Genomic DNA, 20,818 nt, shown 5'->3' with positions numbered 1-20,818 from the left:
TCTTACCAATATAAACTGCTCTTTGCTCCCACACAGCACCGCACTGTATAAGGATGTAAAGGAACAGGGTATAAGGATTGAAATGGAACAAAATGGGACTTATACAATGCAAACTGACCTTCTAATGGACTGTTATCCTACTATATTTAAAATGTCCGTTAATTACACCAAAAACCGTTATAATAAACACCGTAAACTTTATATTACCAAACCTTAACTTTTCTTTCCGACCGCCGATACATACCATTACTTAATCTGACAAAACATACGTCTCGAATTCCCAGAATGCGCGACGTTGCCAAAACTAAAATCATAATAACTTAAAAAGGGCTAAAACATACCCCCCGCCCTGAAAACTCAATTTCAGTCACTTTGAAATCAAATACCTTTCAATAATGAACTTGTCAAAATCATCCACTATAAAAAAAAAATTCACCAAAAAAAGAAACAAAAACTAACCTACCAAAAAAAATATATATATAGTAGTCAACTCTTCTGACTACTGGGTCGGTAAAGGACATACCTTTACTACAGGTCGTGTATAGGTACCTTTACTCGTTTTCAGCGTTACATTACGGAATATACCATCTTTTCCGGGATGGACCGCTGTGACCAACGCCAATGGCCAATGCAGTGGTGGCGAATTTTCACACTTTAATATGGCTACCGTGCCAACTTCAATATTTGAGCATTTCAAATGCCATTTCTCCCGAGTTTGTAAAGTCGTTAAATACTCTGATTTCCAGCGCTTCCAGAAATCCTGAACCATCTGGTCAATCAGTTGAAAACGATCAAGCCTATTCAACTTGATATCCGAAAAATCATGCGATGGAATATATTTTAATGGTGACATTGTCAAAAAATGTGAAGGTGTTAATGCTTCCGGTGCACTTGAATCTGATGACAGACGACAAAGAGGGCGTGAATTCAATAAAGCTTCAACCTGCGTAAGAAGAGTGCTGAACTCTTCAAAAGTTAGTATCTGAGTACCTATTACCTTATAGATCAGATTCTTAGCCGATTTAACGTTGCTTTCCCACAAACCGCCCATGTGGGGTGCCCCGGCCGTATTAAATTTCCACTCAATACCATTCAAGGCTAATTCATTTTGAAAAGAAGTTATAAACTGATCCGAATTAACAAATTCATTAATTTCGCGAAGAACTTTTTTAGCACCCACAAAGTTAGTGCCCCTATCTGAATACAGAACATTACAAGTACCCCTTCGAGATAAAAACCGTTTGAAGGCTTGCAAAAAATGATCCGTAGATAATGAACTGACGAGTTCCAAATGAACTGCTTTAACGCTCATACATATAAACAAACAAACATATCCCTTATACACTTGCGTTTTTCTATTTTTACCGAGTGATATTTCGAACGGTCCAAAGTAATCTACCCCCGTTTGAGAAAACACTTTTGTAGGATTCACTCTTGAAACAGGCAAATTCGCCATTAGAGGATAATTATTTCTGGGCTTTAACCTAAAACAATGATTACAGGCATGTATTTGCTGTCGTATAACATTACGACCACCCACTATCCAATATTTTTGTCTCAACAACGCTTCTAAAAGAAATGAACCTGTATGGAGATTTATTTTATGATAGTATTGAATTAATTTTACTGTAAAAGGATCTTTGCCTGGAAGTAGAATAGGGTGTTGGCTAGTAAACTTGAGCGAAGAATTTTCTAATCGCCCCCCCACCCTGAGAACTCCATCTTGGATGAAGGGAGTCAATTTGCGTAATTTTCCATAGATCTCTTTTTCTGATTTCAATAACCTTATTTCCGATCCGAATGCTTTATTCTGAACAATTTTTATCAATACGATCTCCGCTTTTTTCAAATCATCTGCTATAATAAATTTTCTCTTGGGAAGCTTCTTCAAAAATCTAAGTACCCAAACCGTAATCCGTAAAATAGACATCCACGACGAAACTCTCGAAAACATTGTGTGAAACGATTCATTCTCTACATTTTGAATAGATACATAACACCCAGTATGCTCTATTTCTTTTTTAGAATCTCTTAAACAAGTCTCGCTAGTGATAGGCCACTCTCTGTCTGAGGATTGTAACCAAATTGGACCGCACATCCATAAAGGATTATCAATTAATTGTGACGGAATACAACCTCTAGACAAAATATCAGCGGGATTTGTTACTCCGGAGATGTGAAACCATTGTGCTTTTGGACAATTTTCTTTTATTTGGCATACCCGATTCGCCACATATATGTCTTTTAGAAATACAGTATTCAACCATTGAATAACCGTCGAAGAATCTGAAAAGGCTATTATTTTCGAGATGATAATTCGTTTTTCATACTCTTCTGTAACACGTTTTACTAATTGGGATAAAAGTACAGCCGCAGCTAATTCCAATCTAGGAATTGTAATTAATTTAGTCGGGGATACTTTAGATTTTGCGCATAATAAATTAACAACGATTTTACCATCATCTCCGATTGTTCTCACGTAAACAACCGCACCGTAACCATCTTTACTCGCATCTGCAAAAGCAATCAACATAATAGGAGACGTTGTCACAACACCAGAATGTCGTGCAAACTGAAATTGCTCAAGTATCTGCCATTCTTTTCTCAATATTGACCAACTTTTCGATATATCCTCCGTTACATCATCATCCCAACCCAAAGTCCGTTTCCACAATTCCTTTATCAAAAGTTTTAAGTGTAATATAAATGGTGCAAGAAGTCCCAATGGATCATAACATCGAGCCACAGTGGACAATATTATACGCTTCGTACATTTTGAATCTGGAACTTGAAAGAAAAATTTTAAATAATCCGTCTCCGGGTTCCAGTACATACCCAAAATTTTTGTGTCCGTTTTAAATGTCACCGAATTTACAAGTTGTTGATCATTAGGAATCAACTTCAATAGATCGAGAGAATTAGAAGACCACTTAACTAACTCGAATTTTCCTTCTGCGAATAATGACACTGATTGTGAATACAAATTGAATGCTTCCTCTTCCGAAGGAATGCTGCAAACCAAATCATCTATGTAAACATCTGTCGAAACTATTTTCGTTGCTAAAGGATAACTACATCCATTTTCTTTTATCAATTGCTTTATAGTACGAAGAGCTAAATATGGACTTGATTTCACCCCAAACGCTAAACGATTAAATTCAAATACCTGAACCGGATCATCAGGACTGAAACGCCAAAGCAATCTTTGAAACCTCCATTGATGATCAACTAATTTTATTTGATGATACATTCGTCGAATATCCGCTGTAATCGCTATTCGAAACAACCTAAAATTCAGCAATAAAGAAAATAAATCGGTTTGTAGTTTTGGACCACCATGTAAAATGTCGTTCAACGAAACATCATTATCGGATGATGTACTAGCATCTAAAACTACACGAATTGGTGTACTCGAACTACTTTGCTTAACAATGGCATGATGAGGAATGTAATACGCAGGTTCCGAATCTTTTAAATATTCATCCTCAACCAAATGCATATAACTGAATTGCTTCTTTCATTATCTCATTATAACTCAAACGAAACTCCGGAAATTTCGCCAACCTTCTTTCTAATGAATAGAGCCGAATCAATGCCGTTGTCTTAGAATTACCCAAAGTATTCGGAGAATTCTTAAAAGGAAGCGCTACCGTGAAACGTCCCTCATAATCTCTACTAAAAGATGTAGAAAACAAATTTTCGCATATTACTTCTGCTGGGTCCGGCAAAATATTCTTTGGAACTTGTTCCATCTCCCAAAATTTATTAACCAAGTCATTTAACCGACACTCCTCCCTTAAACTGAAGAATACACCGAACTCTCCCTTTGACTCTAACTTACGAACCTTTCCCATAATCATATGACCAAATACCGTTTGTACCGCCACTGGAGATCCCGATGCTGATGGTACCGAATTACCCACAATAATCGAGAAAAAATCCGCCCCCATAATGCCATCAACTTCAGCCGGTTCGTCAAATTTTTCATCTGCCAATTGTATATTTCCAAAATTATTTAAAACACCGCGATCAATTTTGGCTATTGGAAGTTTATCCGTAATTTTATCTACTAAAAATGCCTCAATAGATTATTTCTTAGTAAAATCATACCTAGACGAAACAATAATACTTGTAAAACCTTTAATTGAATTTGAACTGAATCCAACCCCATGAATTGACGTTGAACATTGTGAAAACTTCAATCCTAATTTCTTACAACACCTATAAGTAAGTGAGTTAACTTGACTGCCACTATCTACTAAAAACCTAGCTGTTTTCAAACCACCCGAACCGTTTAAAACATTTACCACAACCGTCGACAATAAAACCGTATGAGTATCCCGATCACCCAAAGCAGTAGCACAAAAATTGTTGGTTGAAATCAACGTATTTGTATTCGAATCCGATTTCGAATTTGGATATTTTTCCAGTTCACCCTGTATACGTCCCAAATGTAGGAAGTGGTGTTTTCTGGAACACTCTGAACATAATTTGTCTGAAGGACAGTTTCTTACCCCGTGATTTGGCGATAAACAATTATAGCACCAGTTGTTATCCCGTACTGTAGCATATCGTTTAGATGGCGACAGTTGTTTAAATTTATCACATTTACTCAACGAATGTTTCCGATTACACAAAATACATATATTCGACCGATCCATTCCTACACAAGAATTATTTTGATGTACAAAAAAGGATTTCGAATTACGAGTTTTATAGCTATCACCTCTACTAATGATTGATTGCTGATTTAGAGCCAAAATTTTCGATTGTTCCTTCACAAACTTAATCACATTTTCATAGGTAGGTATTCCATTACCCCTAATAGTCATTTCAAACGATCTCACCGTATCAGAATCAAGCTTAGAAAGGGCCTGATGCATTAAAATGAAGTCCGACATATCATCTAATTTAAGCTTCTTCAAAGCCTGTACCGCACAATCAAATTTTTCCAAAAATATATTGAGACCCTTAGATGACTCACCCTGTATCGATTTGAACTCTAAAATTTGGCGTAGATAATTAGTTGCAAGAGCGCGCTTATCCTGATATTTTTCCACAAGCGAATTCCAGATGATTTCATAATTTTCTCCAGTAGGAGCTAATGAAGAACAAATAGCCAACGCAGAACCTTTCAAACGACCTACTAAATAATTCACTTTATCAGTATCCGTAAGTAACTTATTTTCATGTATCAAACTCTTGAATATTGAATAAAAGGTTTCCCATTCTCTAATATTTCCCGAAAATTCCGGTAATTCAATCTTCGGTAATGTAGGAAGATTACGTATCAATCCCAAACTTCCCTGAGAATCAACATTAACCGAAGAAACATCTTTTTGAATTTGTTCTCGTTCTAATTTAGCCGCTGAAAATTGTATGTGACAACACATTTCATCAATCGTTCTGAATATATTGAAATCTGGTTCGAACTCATCATTAATTTCAAAACTGAACTCTGTTATATCGTATATTATTTTCAGTAGGTCATTCTTTGTTGAATTGATTGAACTGACCATTGTTAAAAATTTAGTTTTAGCTACTTCACTTGTTAATGATTTTGACAAATCCAATAAATTCTGCAGTATCGAAAATAAAGATTCTTTCTTAGCAATAAGCATCTTAATTTTCCGTTCAGTTGACGTTCCACCCATTGTGTTGGAAGTCAAGTGCGCAGAATACTCGAAAACTAACCCCGCGAGTCTAAACTGTGAATTGAATACTTTTGTGTACGCTTGGCAACAAGGCTTACTCTGGGACTCGAATCGTATTTGATAACCGCTGAAAAAATACAAAAACTACCGCACGTTTTTACTTCGCTCAATACCGTATGAACGAACAAAATAAACTGAATTAATATTTCCGAATACAATTAGGAATGAAATGAAACTCTGTATACCGATTTAAACCTAAATAAATGTAACCGAAACTTGACTTAAAGTTCAAAAAACCCGTGCTCGAAGAACCAAAAAATGTTGCATTTTCCCTATATTTGAACCAATAAAATGATGTTATAATAATCTTACCAATATAAACTGCTCTTTGCTCCCACACAGCACCGCACTGTATAAGGATGTAAAGGAACAGGGTATAAGGATTGAAATGGAACAAAATGGGACTTATACAATGCAAACTGACCTTCTAATGGACTGTAATCCTACTATATTTAAAATGTCCGTTAATTACACCAAAAACCGTTATAATAAACACCGTAAACTTTATATTACCAAACCTTAACTTTTCTTTCCGACCGCCGATACATACCATTACTTAATCTGACAAAACATACGTCTCGAATTCCCAGAATGCGCGTCGTTGCCAAAACTAAAATCATAATAACTTAAAAAGGGCTAAAACACTGTTGTATTATTATTCTTGTCCTCCCTATGTACCGAAGTACCCCTCAGAAGCTCAATGATCTTGTGTGAGCTTAGAGGTCAGTTATGTACTGCGTTGACTTTGTTAATGTGCCCTTATGCCACCTTAGGCATAGCACTGTTAATTTTATATCCAACAAATGTAAAATAACAAACTAAAGTTATATGGAATATTTGTGATTTTTTTTCAATACAATCTATTGAAAGTTTCTAAAAAAATATTGAATTAATTTCACGGCATTCAGACAATTTTTCAATTCTGGAAAAAATACCTTCCCGAGCGGGTAGGAAGATTTGATATGTTAATATACAGACGTTAAACCATTATTTCTCTAGAAAAAGTTGAAATGGAATTTGAAAGAAAAGTTAATGATACAGATGAAGAAGTCAATATAATTTTGCCAATTTAGAATAATGTTTAGATTTATTGTTTTATATTCTATCATTATGTTCTTTCGTACAAGAAATGCGCATTCTTGATATTGAGTAAGCATTGAGTGCATACTTGGTTTTGATGTTCCTTACAACCCATCACACTTTTAGGTGAGAAATGAGATAACCTTTGCAATACTTCCAGAAGGCAATTTCTGTTTAATTCTCTTTAAAAAATGTCTGATATTTGTTTTTCTACTTCGTGCAAACAATTTATTATCTTCTGTGAGGGAAATGTTAAATACCCTCTACTGATATTTTTTATAAATGAATTGAATTTCTTATTTCCCTTTCCTATGATTGTATTTATGCAAATCGGACAATCTGTGGAGTTTTTAGTCTTTCTTGCCACATATCCACAAAATAAGCAAATGCTTCTTCCACTTCTTCAAATTCCGAAAAATTTCCCTCAATTTATAGATCAAAAGTGAACTTTTTTTCCTTCCTTTCAGGTCTCCAATTTCAAGAAGAGATTTCATCATGTCCCCACCTTTCATGTTACCCCCTAGGTGGTTTTATGAGGGAATACAGGGACATTAGACGAAATATTTGGCCAACCTGTATTGACTCAGGATGGCTATTACAACCTCCAGCTGCCCTCATATTCCCAAAGAAATGCTGAAAGTTACAATTATTGCTGATAAGCATTTCAATAATAACCAAAATTACCTCCAAATGGTCTTGGTTTAGCCTTGAAGTCATCAAGTATTTGAAGTCTAATTCAGATAAATATCTGCATAAATCTAGAGTGCAGGATACTGTGGCTTGAAATTCCTCATATGTTGATTTTGATATAAAAAAGTGAGGGGAGAACTCTGCTTCCATAAATCTAAATATACTGAGAAAGTATCCAGTTCCTGTAAATTAATTTATGGAAGTTATTAACATGTATATGAATTAATAATTAATAGTTAATAATAAACATTCTTATCCACCCTTGTTTTTTTGTCTATTGACAAGAAACCAACAGTGGGTTAGAGTGTTTATTACTAACTATTAATTTGAAATTAAGTTCACAGTTACTCAATATCTCAAAATGTGGAACATGGATATGAGTTATTTTATTTTTTTTTGTCAGTTCATTAATATCGAACAAATGAAATTGAAAATTCATGGTTATTCTGTTCAGTTTTCTCAGTGATGCAGTGCCAACTTCTTTATTGTAGATATTATTTTAAATGATAATCACCTCATATTCTTCAGAGTTTAGTTTTAGACCAGTATTAGGTTGTGAGAAATTCATGATATCAATTAATTTGTTGATCCTCTTGCAGAATGCTACTGTTGTGTTACAGTTTTATATAGTTCAATAGTCAGTTGGCTTTTCAATCATTCAAATATGAAAAAGTTTCCATAGTAATAGTAAAAGTTGTTATTCTAAGTTAAACTGTTTTTGTATAAGTCACAGCAGTAAAAAGTTATTTATTAGCCAAAAAATAGTAATTATTAGCCGACGTACAATAACATTTGGTCCTTCGAGCAAAAAACTGCCTAGTCCGTGGAAAAATAGTCAATAAAGTATTCGGGAATAATCATGTCTGTCAGAAGAAGTGGTAGGAAGAATTTGGGAGTACCTCCAGTAAGATATGGGGATGATAGCCAACCCAAAGCAATATCCGAACCACAAATTATTCATCGACGTGAACCCGAAGAAATTCCAAAAGATCAAGAGGTTTTGAGTGAGAGAAAATCATTATCATCGAAAGCCTTATCGAAGATGACGAGAACCAGCACAATCCGAAGACGAGAACTAGAAATAGAACTTGAAGCCCATCGCCGGATCGTGCAATTGGAAAAGTCACTCATTCTGAAAGAAACTGAACTGAAAAAAGCAGAGTTGAAAGAACGACAAGACTTAGGACATTCTGAATCGTCAGAAAAAAGAAGTGAATGTGGAGATCAAGAAACCGAAATATGTTACGCCTCCAAATGCAGAACATATACTGCAAGTATATGTCGCAGTAACTTCAAGCAGTTGGATTCAGACAGAAGATGGGAATGGGTAAAGAAAAATAAAATTTGTTTCTGTTGTTTGCGTAACAATCATCAGATTAGGTTTTGTAGAAAGAAAAAAGTGTGCAACAAAGATGGTTGTGATGAATTCCATCACAGCTTACTCCATCCAAATCCTCCGAGAGAATATATTGCCACAGCACCAATTTCTGAGACTGAAAATGTGAGTTATCATACAAAAGACACAGAAAAGAAAGTTTTATTGCGCATAGCTCCTGTAATTTTAAAAGGACCTGAGAACGAGGTTCATACATATGCGTTATTCGATGAAGGGTCCACTATTACCATGATAGACAAAGAGTTAGCCTCATTTTTGGGAGCAACAGGTCCAACTGATCCTTTGAGAATGTGCTGGACAAATTCAATTGTTAATGAAGAGAACGATTCTCAGAGGATCAACTTAACTATCAAAGGCAAAAATGAAAATAAAGAATTTTTTATGACGAACGTAAGAACTGTCAGCGATCTGAATTTACCAACTCAGACAATTAGTTACGAGAAATTCATGAAAAAATGGAATTATTTGCCACCAATTAACCTTCCAGACTTAATAGATGCGCAACCAAAAATATTAATCGGGCAAGACAATATTCATTTAATAATTGCACGTGAGGTTATAGAGGGTGGAAAAAATTCACCAATATTGTCTCGTACTAAGCTTGGTTGGGTTGTTCATGGCAATATGATGCACCGTGGCCGTGTTGACAATGCATTCATTTTACATGTCGATAGGGATGAAGAATTGCATGAATTAGTTAAAATGTCTTCTGAAATTGATAGCCTTGGAGTGAAGATGGAAGAGAAAATATCAGTAGAAGAAGCTAGAGCAATGAAAATAATGGAAGAAACAGCTAAGAGAGTCGGAAAGAGATGGGAGATAGGCCTTCTATGGAAAGAAGATGATGTTAAAATGCCTCAGTCGAGGTCAGCAGCAGAAAATCGTCTCAAAATGATGGAAAAGAAATTAGCCCGGAATCCAGTATTTTCCAAGGAATATTTAAACAAATTGAATGAATATGAAGGCAATGGGTTTGCAAGAAAGGTCATAGATATGGAAATACAGGATGAAAAATCATGGTATCTACCTCATTTTGGAGTTGTGAATCCCAAAAAGCCTGGAAAGGTAAGATTAGTTTTTGATGCTGCCTCTAAGGTAAATGGTATCAGTTTAAACGAAAAATTATTAAAAGGTCCTGATTTTTTAAATTCCTTACTGGGTGTACTCTTCAAGTTTAGACAAAAGAAAATTGCATTCACAGGAGACATCAAAGACATGTTCCACAGAGTATACATCAGAGAAGAAGATAGAAAATTTCAAAGATTTTTGTGGTGGGGAGAAAATGGACAAACGACGGAATATGAAATGACAGTGATGATTTTCGGAGCAGCTTCTTCTCCAGCTTCTGCACAGTTCATAATGAGAAAAAACGCGAAAGAGTTTGAAGAAGAATTTCCTGAAGCAGCAAGGGTAATTTTAGAACAGCATTATATGGATGATTATTTAGATAGTGTTGATTCTGTAGAAGAGGCATTAGATTTAATAACCGGTGTCGAAGAGGTTCATAAGAGAGGTGGTTTCCAAATAAGAAATTGGACAAGTAACTCCAAAGAAGTTTTAAAGCTGATTCCGATAGAAAAAAGAACAAGGGAATTGAAAGATGTAGAAATAGAGAAAGAGCTTCCAACAGAACGTGTTCTAGGACTTCACTGGAATCCGAATGAAGATTGTTTTTTGTTCAAAGTCGAACCCAAGGAAATTATGAAAATTTTAGAGAAGAAAGCAACAACTACCAAAAGAAAAATGTTGAAAATTGTAATGTCAGTTTTTGACCCTCTTGGGTTTCTATGTCACTTCACTGTCAAAGCAAGAATTTTGTTACAAGAAATTTGGAAAATGGGTTCTGGATGGGACGACAAATTAGAACATTCGGTAAATGAAAAATGGCTCAAATGGTTGCAAGATTTAAGAAAAATTGAAGGTGTGAAAATTCCTAGATGCTATTTGGATGATAATACGGAACGTAAAATACAATTGCATACGTTTTGTGATTCCAGTTCGAAAGCATACGCCGCAGTTTCGTATTTTCGAATTTTATCATATCAAAAAATTTATTCCAATATCGTTATGGCAAAATCAAGAGTAAGTCCTCTGAAAACCTTATCTATCCCTAGATTAGAACTTCAAGGGGCAGTGCTGGGAGCTCGTTTGGTTAGAACAATAAGAGAAAATCACAGTATTCCTATAAGTCGTCAGTATTTTTGGACGGATTCCCGGACAGTAATCAGTTGGTTGAAATCAGATCCTCGCAAACTTAAGCCATTTGTGAGTCATAGAGTTAATGAAATATTGGATATATCTGAAGAGAATGAATGGAATTGGATTTCAACAAAGGATAATGTAGCAGATGAAGCAACTAGGGATAATATAAATTGTGAATGGTCGAAATTAAGTAGGTGGAACATTGGTCCATCCTTTCTTAGATGCGATGAAGACACGTGGTTCAGAGAAAACGAAATAGAGATAGACAAAGGAGAAAATGAAGAAATGGAAGAATTTTTCAGGGAAATGAAAGAAGAATACGTTGCTCTGACAACGGAAGGAGACAATTCAATTGAGTCTATTCCGAAAATTGAAAGGTTTTCATCTTATATTCGACTCATAAGGTCAACTGCCTGGTTGTTGAGAGCAATTCAAGTTTTCAGAGGTACCATAATATCGTTATCTGAGTTATTACCAGATGAAGTAGACAGAGCTGAAAAATTATGGTTTAAACTTGTACAGGAAGCATGTTTCAGGGAAGAAATTCGAAGTTTAAAGAATAAGAAGCCTGTCGATAAAACGAGTAGACTTTATAAATTATCGCCAATGTTGGATAGTGAAGGAATTGTAAGGATAAACGGAAGAATAGGAGAATCAGAAGATATCTGTTATGAAACAAAATTTCCAATCATTCTTGATAGAAAGCATTATTTTACACGTCTTTTGATCCTTCATTATCATAAAAGAGCCAGTCATCAGGGACAAGAGTTGGTTTTGAATGAGTTACGACAGAAGTTTTGGATTTTACAAGCTCGAGCTGCTGTCAGAAGTACATGGAACTCTTGCTATAGGTGCAGGAATTTCAGAGCGAAACCCATAGTCCCAGAAATGTCTCCACTCCCAAAATGCAGGGTAAGTGCCTTTGTAAGACCTTTTACTTTTACAGGTATGGACTACTTTGGTCCAATGAATGTCACCATTGGCCGTCGATACGAAAAACGTTACGGGGTTTTATTTACTTGTATGAGTATTCGAGCCATCCACTTGGAGATTGCAAATTCTCTAACTACCGACTCCACCATTATGGCCATCAGAAGAATGATTGGACGAAGAGGTTGTCCTAAAAAAATATTTGCTGATAATGGTACGAATCTGAAGGGAGCCGAGAGAGAAATAAAGAAGGCGTTGGAGGAAATGAACGAAAATCAGATTTTAGCCGAAATGACCACTAAGGGAATCGAGTGGGTAAGGATACCACCGCTTACACCACACATGGGAGGTTGCTGGGAGAGGATGGTGAGATCCGTAAAAACGGCCCTATCAGTCACTCTCAAAGAGAGATCGCCAAAAGAAGAAGTTTTGTCTACACTTCTCATCGAAGCTGAAAATATAGTAAATAGTAGACCCTTAGTCCACGTTCCAATAGATGCCGCAGATGGAGAAGCTTTGACGCCGAATTATTTCTTATAGGGACTTCAAGTGCTTCTGTAGTTATTATTTTAGTTAATACGCAGTTTAAAAGAACTGAACTGAACGCAATATTTTTATTACAACTTCTACTAATGACATCAAAACAACAACTGTCAAATGTTACATAAGGTAACTCAAAATAATAAATAGCAGGAGTGTATATTTAAAATGTATTAATTCCAACACTCCTCCTCACGAACTGCTTGAGTAGAGTCCAATGCCTTTTAGTAACACAAAATGACGATTTCCATTCAAGGATTTTGTTAAAATCTCGGCTAACATTTCATCGGTTCTTTTGTAGCCTATTTGAATATCACCATTCTTCACAAGATCTCTTATGAAGTGTTCTTTTATCGATATATGTTTTGATTTTGAACTGACAATCGGATTATATGCCAATTTTTGTGCAGCTTGATTGTCATTGTGAATCAAAATAGTTGTATGATGGCATCCCATATCATTTATCAGATTTTTGAGGTGTACTGCTTCTTTTGATGCTTCTGTAAGTGACATGTACTCAGCTTCTGCTGTTGATAATGCTACGGTTCTTTGTTTCCTCGATTCCCAACTGATTGTGGAATTGGCAAAAATAAAACAATAACCAGTGTAGGATCTTCTATCAATTTTACATGCACCCCAATCTGCATCAGCATATCCGATTATGTCTTGTCCAGTACTCTTGAATTTTAGTTGAAAATTTTTTGTACCTTGTAAATATCTCAGTACACGTTTTGCAGCAGTCCAATGTTCTAAACTGTAGCAGTTATTAAATTGGCTCAAATAACTGACTGCAAAAGATATATCTGGTCGAGTTGCTGTTGATAAGTACATCAATGCTCCAATTAGATTCTGGTAGGGAATATTTTCCAATTTATCTGGGTTTCCTTTTTCCAATTTCAAATTTTCTTCCATGGGGCTCTTTGCGATTTTGCAATTCGACATACCAAATTTGATCAATACATCATTGATGTATTTCTGTTGGTTAGCGGTTATAATGTCACAGTCTTGTTTGAATTCAATTCCAAGACAATAATTCAAAGCTCCCAAATCTCTCATATCGAAACTTGTCAAAATTTGCTGTTTTATGAAATTGAAAGTGTTTTCACTGGATGTTGCCACAATCAAATCGTCCACATATACTGCAATAATGGCTTTTTCTCCTCCTTCGCGGTATATGTAGATACATGGATCTGCATCTGATGATTTGAATCCAATTTCATTCAATTTTGTATCTAACTTTTTAAACCATTGCCTTCCGGCTTGTTTTAATCCGTAAAGAGCTTTCTTGAGTTGACACACTTTTTCCCTTGAATTTTTTTTAAAATCGTCCAACATTTTTAAAGCTTTCAAATAAAAATCTATATCATCTTTCATACTTTCTTCCAAAATAATATCTTGAAGATATTTTTCAAAATTGTTCGTAATTTTCATAAAAATTTCTTCTTCTATTTCACCATTTAAAAATGCTGTGGTGATGTCTATTTGATTCAATTTTAGTTTTTCTTCTGCTGCTAGAGCTAATAGTAGTCTTATAGAGCTTAATTTCGCCACAGGTGCAAAAGTTTCCGTGAAGTCAATTCCTGGACGTTGACTGAAACCTCGTGCTACTAATCTTGCCTTTCTTCTTTCTAAACTTCCATCAGCATTGAATTTTTCTTTCAATATCATCTTATTTGCAACTATATTTTTATTTTCTTTTTTCTCAGTAATTGTCCAGGTACCATTTCTTATGTGGGCCCGTATTTCATTTTTTATAGCTTCGTCCCATATTTCATCTTTATCTTCTTCAGCATCCTTCTCCCCAAAGAAATATGTAACATAATCTTCTGTCCATTTAGGTGCTTGAATGTTTCTTTTGGGTCTAACTTCTTGTTCTTCTAGAATTCCTATTTCTTCTACGGATTCTCTCTGACATTCTTCTTGATTAACCGGATAACTTTTTTGCGTTTCTTGATTTTTCTGAGTGGTTCTATCTATTTTTATGTCAATCTCGAAGTTTCTGTTTTGCTTATCTTCTTTTCCCACTTCTTGTTCTTCTTGATCATAATCTGTTTCATACTGAATTATATCATAATCATTTTCTTTCTTGTAAAATTCAGACATTTTGTTGTCTAGTATTCTTACATCTTTTGAAACTACGATTTCTCTTTGACGTGGCATCCATATTCTAAATGCTTTAGATTTTTCCGAATACCCCATGAAAATACCTTCTTCTGAACGTGGTGAAAACTTTCTTCTATTTGGTTTTTTATTCAATACAAATGCTTTAGATCCGAAAACATGTAGATGTTTGACTGATGGCAAACGATGAACCCATTTTTCAAATGGTGTTTTACCATCTATTGCTCTTGATGGTGATCTATTTATTAAGTAGTTAGCTGTGTTGATGGCTTCGGCCCAAAAATTTAACGGAAGTCCAGCTGCAATCATTAAACATCGTGCTTTATCAAGCAATGATCTGTTTTTCCTTTCAGCAATACCATTCTGCTGTGGCGTGTATGTACATGATAATCTTCTTTTGATACCATTTTGCTTCAGAAATGTTTCGAATTCTTTATTGACATATTCACACCTTTCATTATCACTTTGGAGAAATTTTATTTTTCTGTCGTGTTCATTTTCTACCTCACTTTTGTATTCTTTGAAGATCTCTAGAACTTCATTTTTTCGTTTAAGGAAATAAATTTTGCAATATCTGGAGTATTCATCCGTAAACGTTACAAAATATTGAGAACCACCATGTGACTTCATTTTTATTGGTCCCCATACGTCAGAATGAACTATTTCCAAAATATTTTTTGTTTGATTTTCTCTTGGAGGAAATGGCAACCTCGTCATTTTTCCTTTTATACATATTCCACAATCATTCAATTTGTCTGATGTATTAAAATCTAAACCATTTACTATGTTTTTATTCATAGCAGATTTAAGATCAGTTTCATTAATGTGACCTAATTTTTCATGCCACAACATCATTTTAGGTGAATAAAATGAAATTTCTTGTTCATCATTGGATGAAATTTCACTCTGTATGTAATATAAATTATCTTTCCTTTGTGCTTTCAGTATTGGTTGCCCTTTTTTATCTTTTATTATTGCATTATTCTTCTTAAATAACACCGTGTATCCTTTGTCGGTAATTTTGCTAACAGACATTAAATTAGTTGTAAGATTTGGTACGTAAAGTGTATTTGGCAAGTTTATTATCTCATCTTCATCTGGAAATGTCAATGTGACTTCGCCTTTTCCTTCTATTGGTGTTGTTTGGTCTTCTGATGCCAGTTTCAAACAATCGTTTTCGGAATTTTCATCAATTTCTCTGAACATTTCTTTTGTAAAACAAAGATGGGATGTACACCCACTATCGAGGCACCAACTATTTACATGTCCTTTCTCATTTCCAGTGGCTAGATAAATTTCTTCGGTGTTAAAAGATTTAGGATTTTCATTCTTGTTTTTAGCCCTGCATTCTATGGTTCTAACGACCACAATTTTCACAGTTTGTTCTATTTTCTTGTCGGAAGGTTTTCTTCTTAGAAAATCTGTTTTCTGTTCCAAAATTTTTGAAACCTTTATTTCGATATCTTCGGTTTCTTCCAAGATGAGCTTCTTCTCCATGATTATTACTTGGATAAGTTTTGGTCCTGGCTTCACTTTCTTCTAGAATTTTTATCTTTAAATTTTCTGGTGTAGGTAAATCATCTCTGGATTCTATGGCTATTCGGAAATTTTCAAATGACACAGGAAGAGAGTATAACAACATAATACTGAGTAAGTCATTGTTAATTTGGATATCCATTTCGGATAATTTATCTACTGTATCAGCAAACTTATTCAGATGTTGCCGAATATTGTCCCTTTCATTCATTTTTTGCAAAATTAAACTTTTCAATAATGTTGCTTTACGAGCAGGTCCTTTACTTTGGTAAATTTTGCTCAATGTATCCCAAATGTCTTTTGATGTTGAACAGTTTTTAATCTGTCTCAGTTCATTTGGTGATATTATTAAAATAAGTTCTGATTTTGCGTTTAAATCATCGTTAATCCATTTATTTTTAGTCTCTTCGTCTGCTGTGTCACCGGGTTTGATTTTCTTTCCAGACACATAATCCCATAAACCAGCTCTTGTCAAAATTGCTTGTGCTTGAAGCTTCCAAGTATCATAGTTATCATTTTTCAATGATTCTATTTTATAACTTGTTGATGCTTGAGCCATTTTCTTCGATTTCTTTTATGATATTTCAATTTCTCGAATTTTACGTTCTTTATTTGTTCAACAGTTGCAAAAAAACTTTGGTCTTTTTATGCAAACTGAATGCCTGGGCCCATAACCTGTAGTTATTATTTTAGTTAATACGCAGTTTAAAAGAACTGAACTGAACGCAATATTTTTATTACAACTTCTACTAATGACATCAAAACAACAACTGTCAAATGTTACATAAGGTAACTCAAAATAATAAATAGCCGTGTATATTTAAAATGTATTAATTCCAACAGCTTCTCCACTTCCTTGCCTCTTGTCGGAAAGAGATCTAGTTACGAGAAAGCAGTGGAAGATATCCCAATATTTTTCAGACTGTTTCTGGAAACGTTGGATCAGGGAATATCTTCCAACTCTCACAAGAAGGACGAAATGGCACAAGAAGACGAAAAATTTAGTCGTAGGAGACGTAGTAATGATAATCGATGGTGACTTGCCCAGGAACTTCTGGATGAAAGGGGTGATCGAAGCTGTTTTTGTTGGAAAAGATGGACAAGTCAGAAGCGCCGACGTCAAAACAACACTGGGAACATACAGAAGAGCAGCTGTTAAATTATGTCCCCTAGATATTCAATGAAGTTGTTGTTTTATTAATTTTTGGGGGGGAGAATGTTACAGTTTTATATAGTTTAATAGTCAGTTGGCTTTTTAATCATTCAAATATGAAAAAGTTTCCATAGTAATAGTAAAAGTTGTTATTCTAAGTTGAACTGTTTTTGTATAAGTCACAGCAGTAAAAAGTTATTTATTAGCCAAAAAATAGTAATTATTAGCCGACGTACAATAACATGTTGCATCCACATTTTCAAAAACTTTGTTGGATTGTTATTTTATAACAAAAAGCTACTAAAAGGAACTGGTATCGTTATAACTGAAGATTTAACTAAAATCAATCATGAACTCTTGAAAAGTGCCGTAAATAAATTTGGAAGAGGAAAAGCTTGGTCTAATCATGGAAGAATTTATTTTAAATTAAATGGTAAAACTAAAAAACTTCTATCTACTGAAAATCTGAAAATGTAAATTTTATGTATTGTAGGAATGGAATATATTTTCGTTGGTGCATACACATACTTTCTTTTTGTTCTTGAACAGCTGTTTGTTCTTATTCTTTTTATATTTAACTGCTTTTCACTCATATTCCTTTGAATTTTCAAAATATATTTATTTATTTTTTTTTTTCATACATAATAAAGTGGGATAATTTCTTGTACTATAAATAATTCCTATTTTGTGTATAACTTATGTAGAATGAAATGAGAAAATTATCCATTGCCTTTTACAATGTCAGGTCACTTGTACCTCATTTTTCCGATTTTAATTTATTCTTGACTAGTCAAAAATATGATATTTTAGGCTTGACCGAGACATGGTTGTCATCAGATATTTCTACAAGTTTGGTTAATATAGATCAATATAACTTTGTGAGAGTTGACAGAGTTGGACGAGGTGGGGGTGTTGGAGTGTTTATCCGTTGTGGGTTGGATTTTGAGGTCTTGCTTGGGGAGTCTTTATCTCATCTTGAACATTTATGGCTCAGAATTAAGGTTGGTGGAAAAAATATTGTAGTGGGAACTCTATATAGACCACCTAATGGTTCAATCTCACAATTTTTTGATAAAATCGAAGATTCAATATCTAATTTTTATTCATTTGGTCACGATGTTGTTTGTGGTGGCGATGTAAATATTGATTTTCTTGATGTGAATGACTCAAGGACAATAAAATTTAATGAAATAATCGACATTTTCAATCTGAAACAAATTGTCAATGATGCCACACGGATAACTAAAAACTCTTTCACGTTGATTGATATCATTTTGGTAACTTTTGGTGATAACTGTAGAGCGGGTGTAGAATCTGTGGACAATATTTCTGATCACAATTTGGTTTTTTGTAATATAAATATTATATGTGAACATAAACAAACAAAAATATTCAGGTCAAGAAATCTACGTAGTGTTGAACAAGAGTTGCTTCAAGAATTTTTGTTGATTACACCTTTTAATAATATTCTCAATATTGATGATGTTGATTCGAAGGTCTCTTGTTTCACCGAACTACTAACTGCTCTATTTGATGAAGTTGCGCCCTTGCGAATATATAATAGTGAAAGAAAAAGAAATGCCTGGTTTACTCCAACAATAAAAGAAATGGTGAAACTTAAAAATAGGTTTTTTCGTAAATATAGAAAAACTAGGACACCTGAAAGTTGGGAAGGCTACAAGCGAATGAAAAATCTAGTTACTAAAGCTATCAATCGAGAGAAAAAAGCTCATCTCGTACATTGTCTCAATAGTTCCCAGACTGACACAAAGTTATTGTGGAGAAAACTAACAGAATTAGGTATTTATCGCAAAGTCAATAACCATTCATTGCCCAACAACCTAAAAAGCCCAAATGAAATAAATGATTTCTTCTTGCAGTATACACGTTATGAAGAACCAGATGATAATAATAATAATAATAATAATAATAATAAGTTTATTCACCATACTCTGATTAATTATTATTCTAATTCACTTTTGATGGACTTTGATGAAAAATTTGATTTTTGTTTGACAGATGAACAGGAAGTTTCAAAAATTATAAATAATATAACATCCAATGCCACTGGCCCAGACCAGTTGAATATCAATATGATTCGCTTGTGCTGTCCCTTCATTCAACCGTATCTTGTAAATATTTTAAACTCCTCTATTTTGGCATCGGAGTTTCCTGCGACTTGGAAGATATCGAGAGTCTTACCAATACCCAAGGTCAATAACCCGGAGCAATTGAATGACCCACGACCTATTTCCATCTTATCCCCTTGTTCAAAAATTTTAGAAAAACTCTGCGCGATTAGAATACGAAAACACCTAGATAAGTTCAAAATCTTGCCCGAAAGACAATCTGGATTCCGAAAGGGATACAGTTGTTGCACGGCTCTGTTGGATGTAGTTGATTCTATACTGTCTGATATTGATTTGGGGGCGACGTGTGTGTTGACCTTGCTTGACTATTCCAAAGCCTTCGATAGAATGAATCACGATTTGTTATTCGCAATCTTGATGCATATTGGGTTTTCAGTTGATGCTGTAAATTTCGTTAAAAGTTATCTGATAGGTCGAAGACAATATGTGGAAACGGAAGAGGGTAATTCGGATATTGGAGTTGTGGGAGGTGGTGTACCGCAGGGTTCAGTACTGGGCCCTCTGCTTTTCTGTATATATACATTTTACATCACGTGTGACATACAGTACGGTAAAGTATTTCGATATGCTGATGATATACAGGTCTTACATTCTTTTCATTCATGTGATGCCAACAGAGCAAGTTCTATAATAAATACTGACTTGAATGCTCTTGCAGAGACCTCTAAAAAACACCAACTTTTGCTCAACCCTAAAAAAACGAAGGTTCTCATATTCGGAAAAAACAAGCAGCATGTTTCTGCCAATTTAGAGATCAGATTGAATAATGAAATTCTTCCGAGCGTAAGGTCCGCCGCCAATCTGGGTGTTGTAATAGATACGGAATTGAGATTCAGTGATCATGTTTCATCGTGTACACGCAAAGCCTTTGCGAGTTTGAGGATGCTTTATCCTCACAGGCATTCCCTTACAACTAAACTCAAGATATTGCTGACAGATTCTTTGGTTTTGAGTCATTTTAACTATTGTGACGTAGTATACGGTCCATGTCTCACAAAAGCAGATAAGAATAGGATTCAGCGGGTTCAGAGATCTTGCCTTCGATTTATTTATGGAATACGTAAATATGATCCGGTAATTCATAAACTGAAGTGTTGCAATTGGTTGGATATGGATAGAAGACGAGAACTTCATTCGGCTGTGTTGTTTCATTCCATCATAGTTCACCAGAGTCCACCTTACCTATACAATAAAATACGTTTTCGATCTGATGTACATAATCTCAATTTGAGGCATAGGGGACTGATTTCACCACCTGCTCATTCAACAGCGTTGTTCACTAGATCTTTTTCTTACCAAGTTTACG

At 34.6% G+C, this 20,818-nt stretch overlaps 1 protein-coding gene across 1 annotated transcript; it reads left to right on the top strand.

Moving 5' to 3' along the window:
- The first annotated feature begins 8,343 nt into the window (after window positions 1–8,343).
- Window positions 8,344–12,552, top strand: LOC123688751. Its single transcript, XM_045627404.1, has one exon. It carries the CDS (start codon window positions 8,344–8,346, stop codon window positions 12,550–12,552), a length of 4,209 nt encoding a protein of 1,402 aa, XP_045483360.1.
- The last annotated feature ends 8,266 nt before the right edge of the window (window positions 12,553–20,818 follow it).

This window comes from Harmonia axyridis, chromosome 1 (assembly GCF_914767665.1).
Source record: "Harmonia axyridis chromosome 1, icHarAxyr1.1, whole genome shotgun sequence".
Taxonomy (NCBI): Eukaryota; Metazoa; Arthropoda; class Insecta; order Coleoptera; family Coccinellidae; genus Harmonia; species Harmonia axyridis.
Note: the sequence above shows the minus strand (reverse complement) of the source record. Positions and strands in the feature narration are given on the sequence as shown.

Coding starts and splice junctions, on each gene's coding strand:
- LOC123688751 (XM_045627404.1), top strand. CDS start 8,344: ATGTCTGTCAGAAGAAGTGGTAGGAAGAATTTGGGAGTACCTCCAGTA.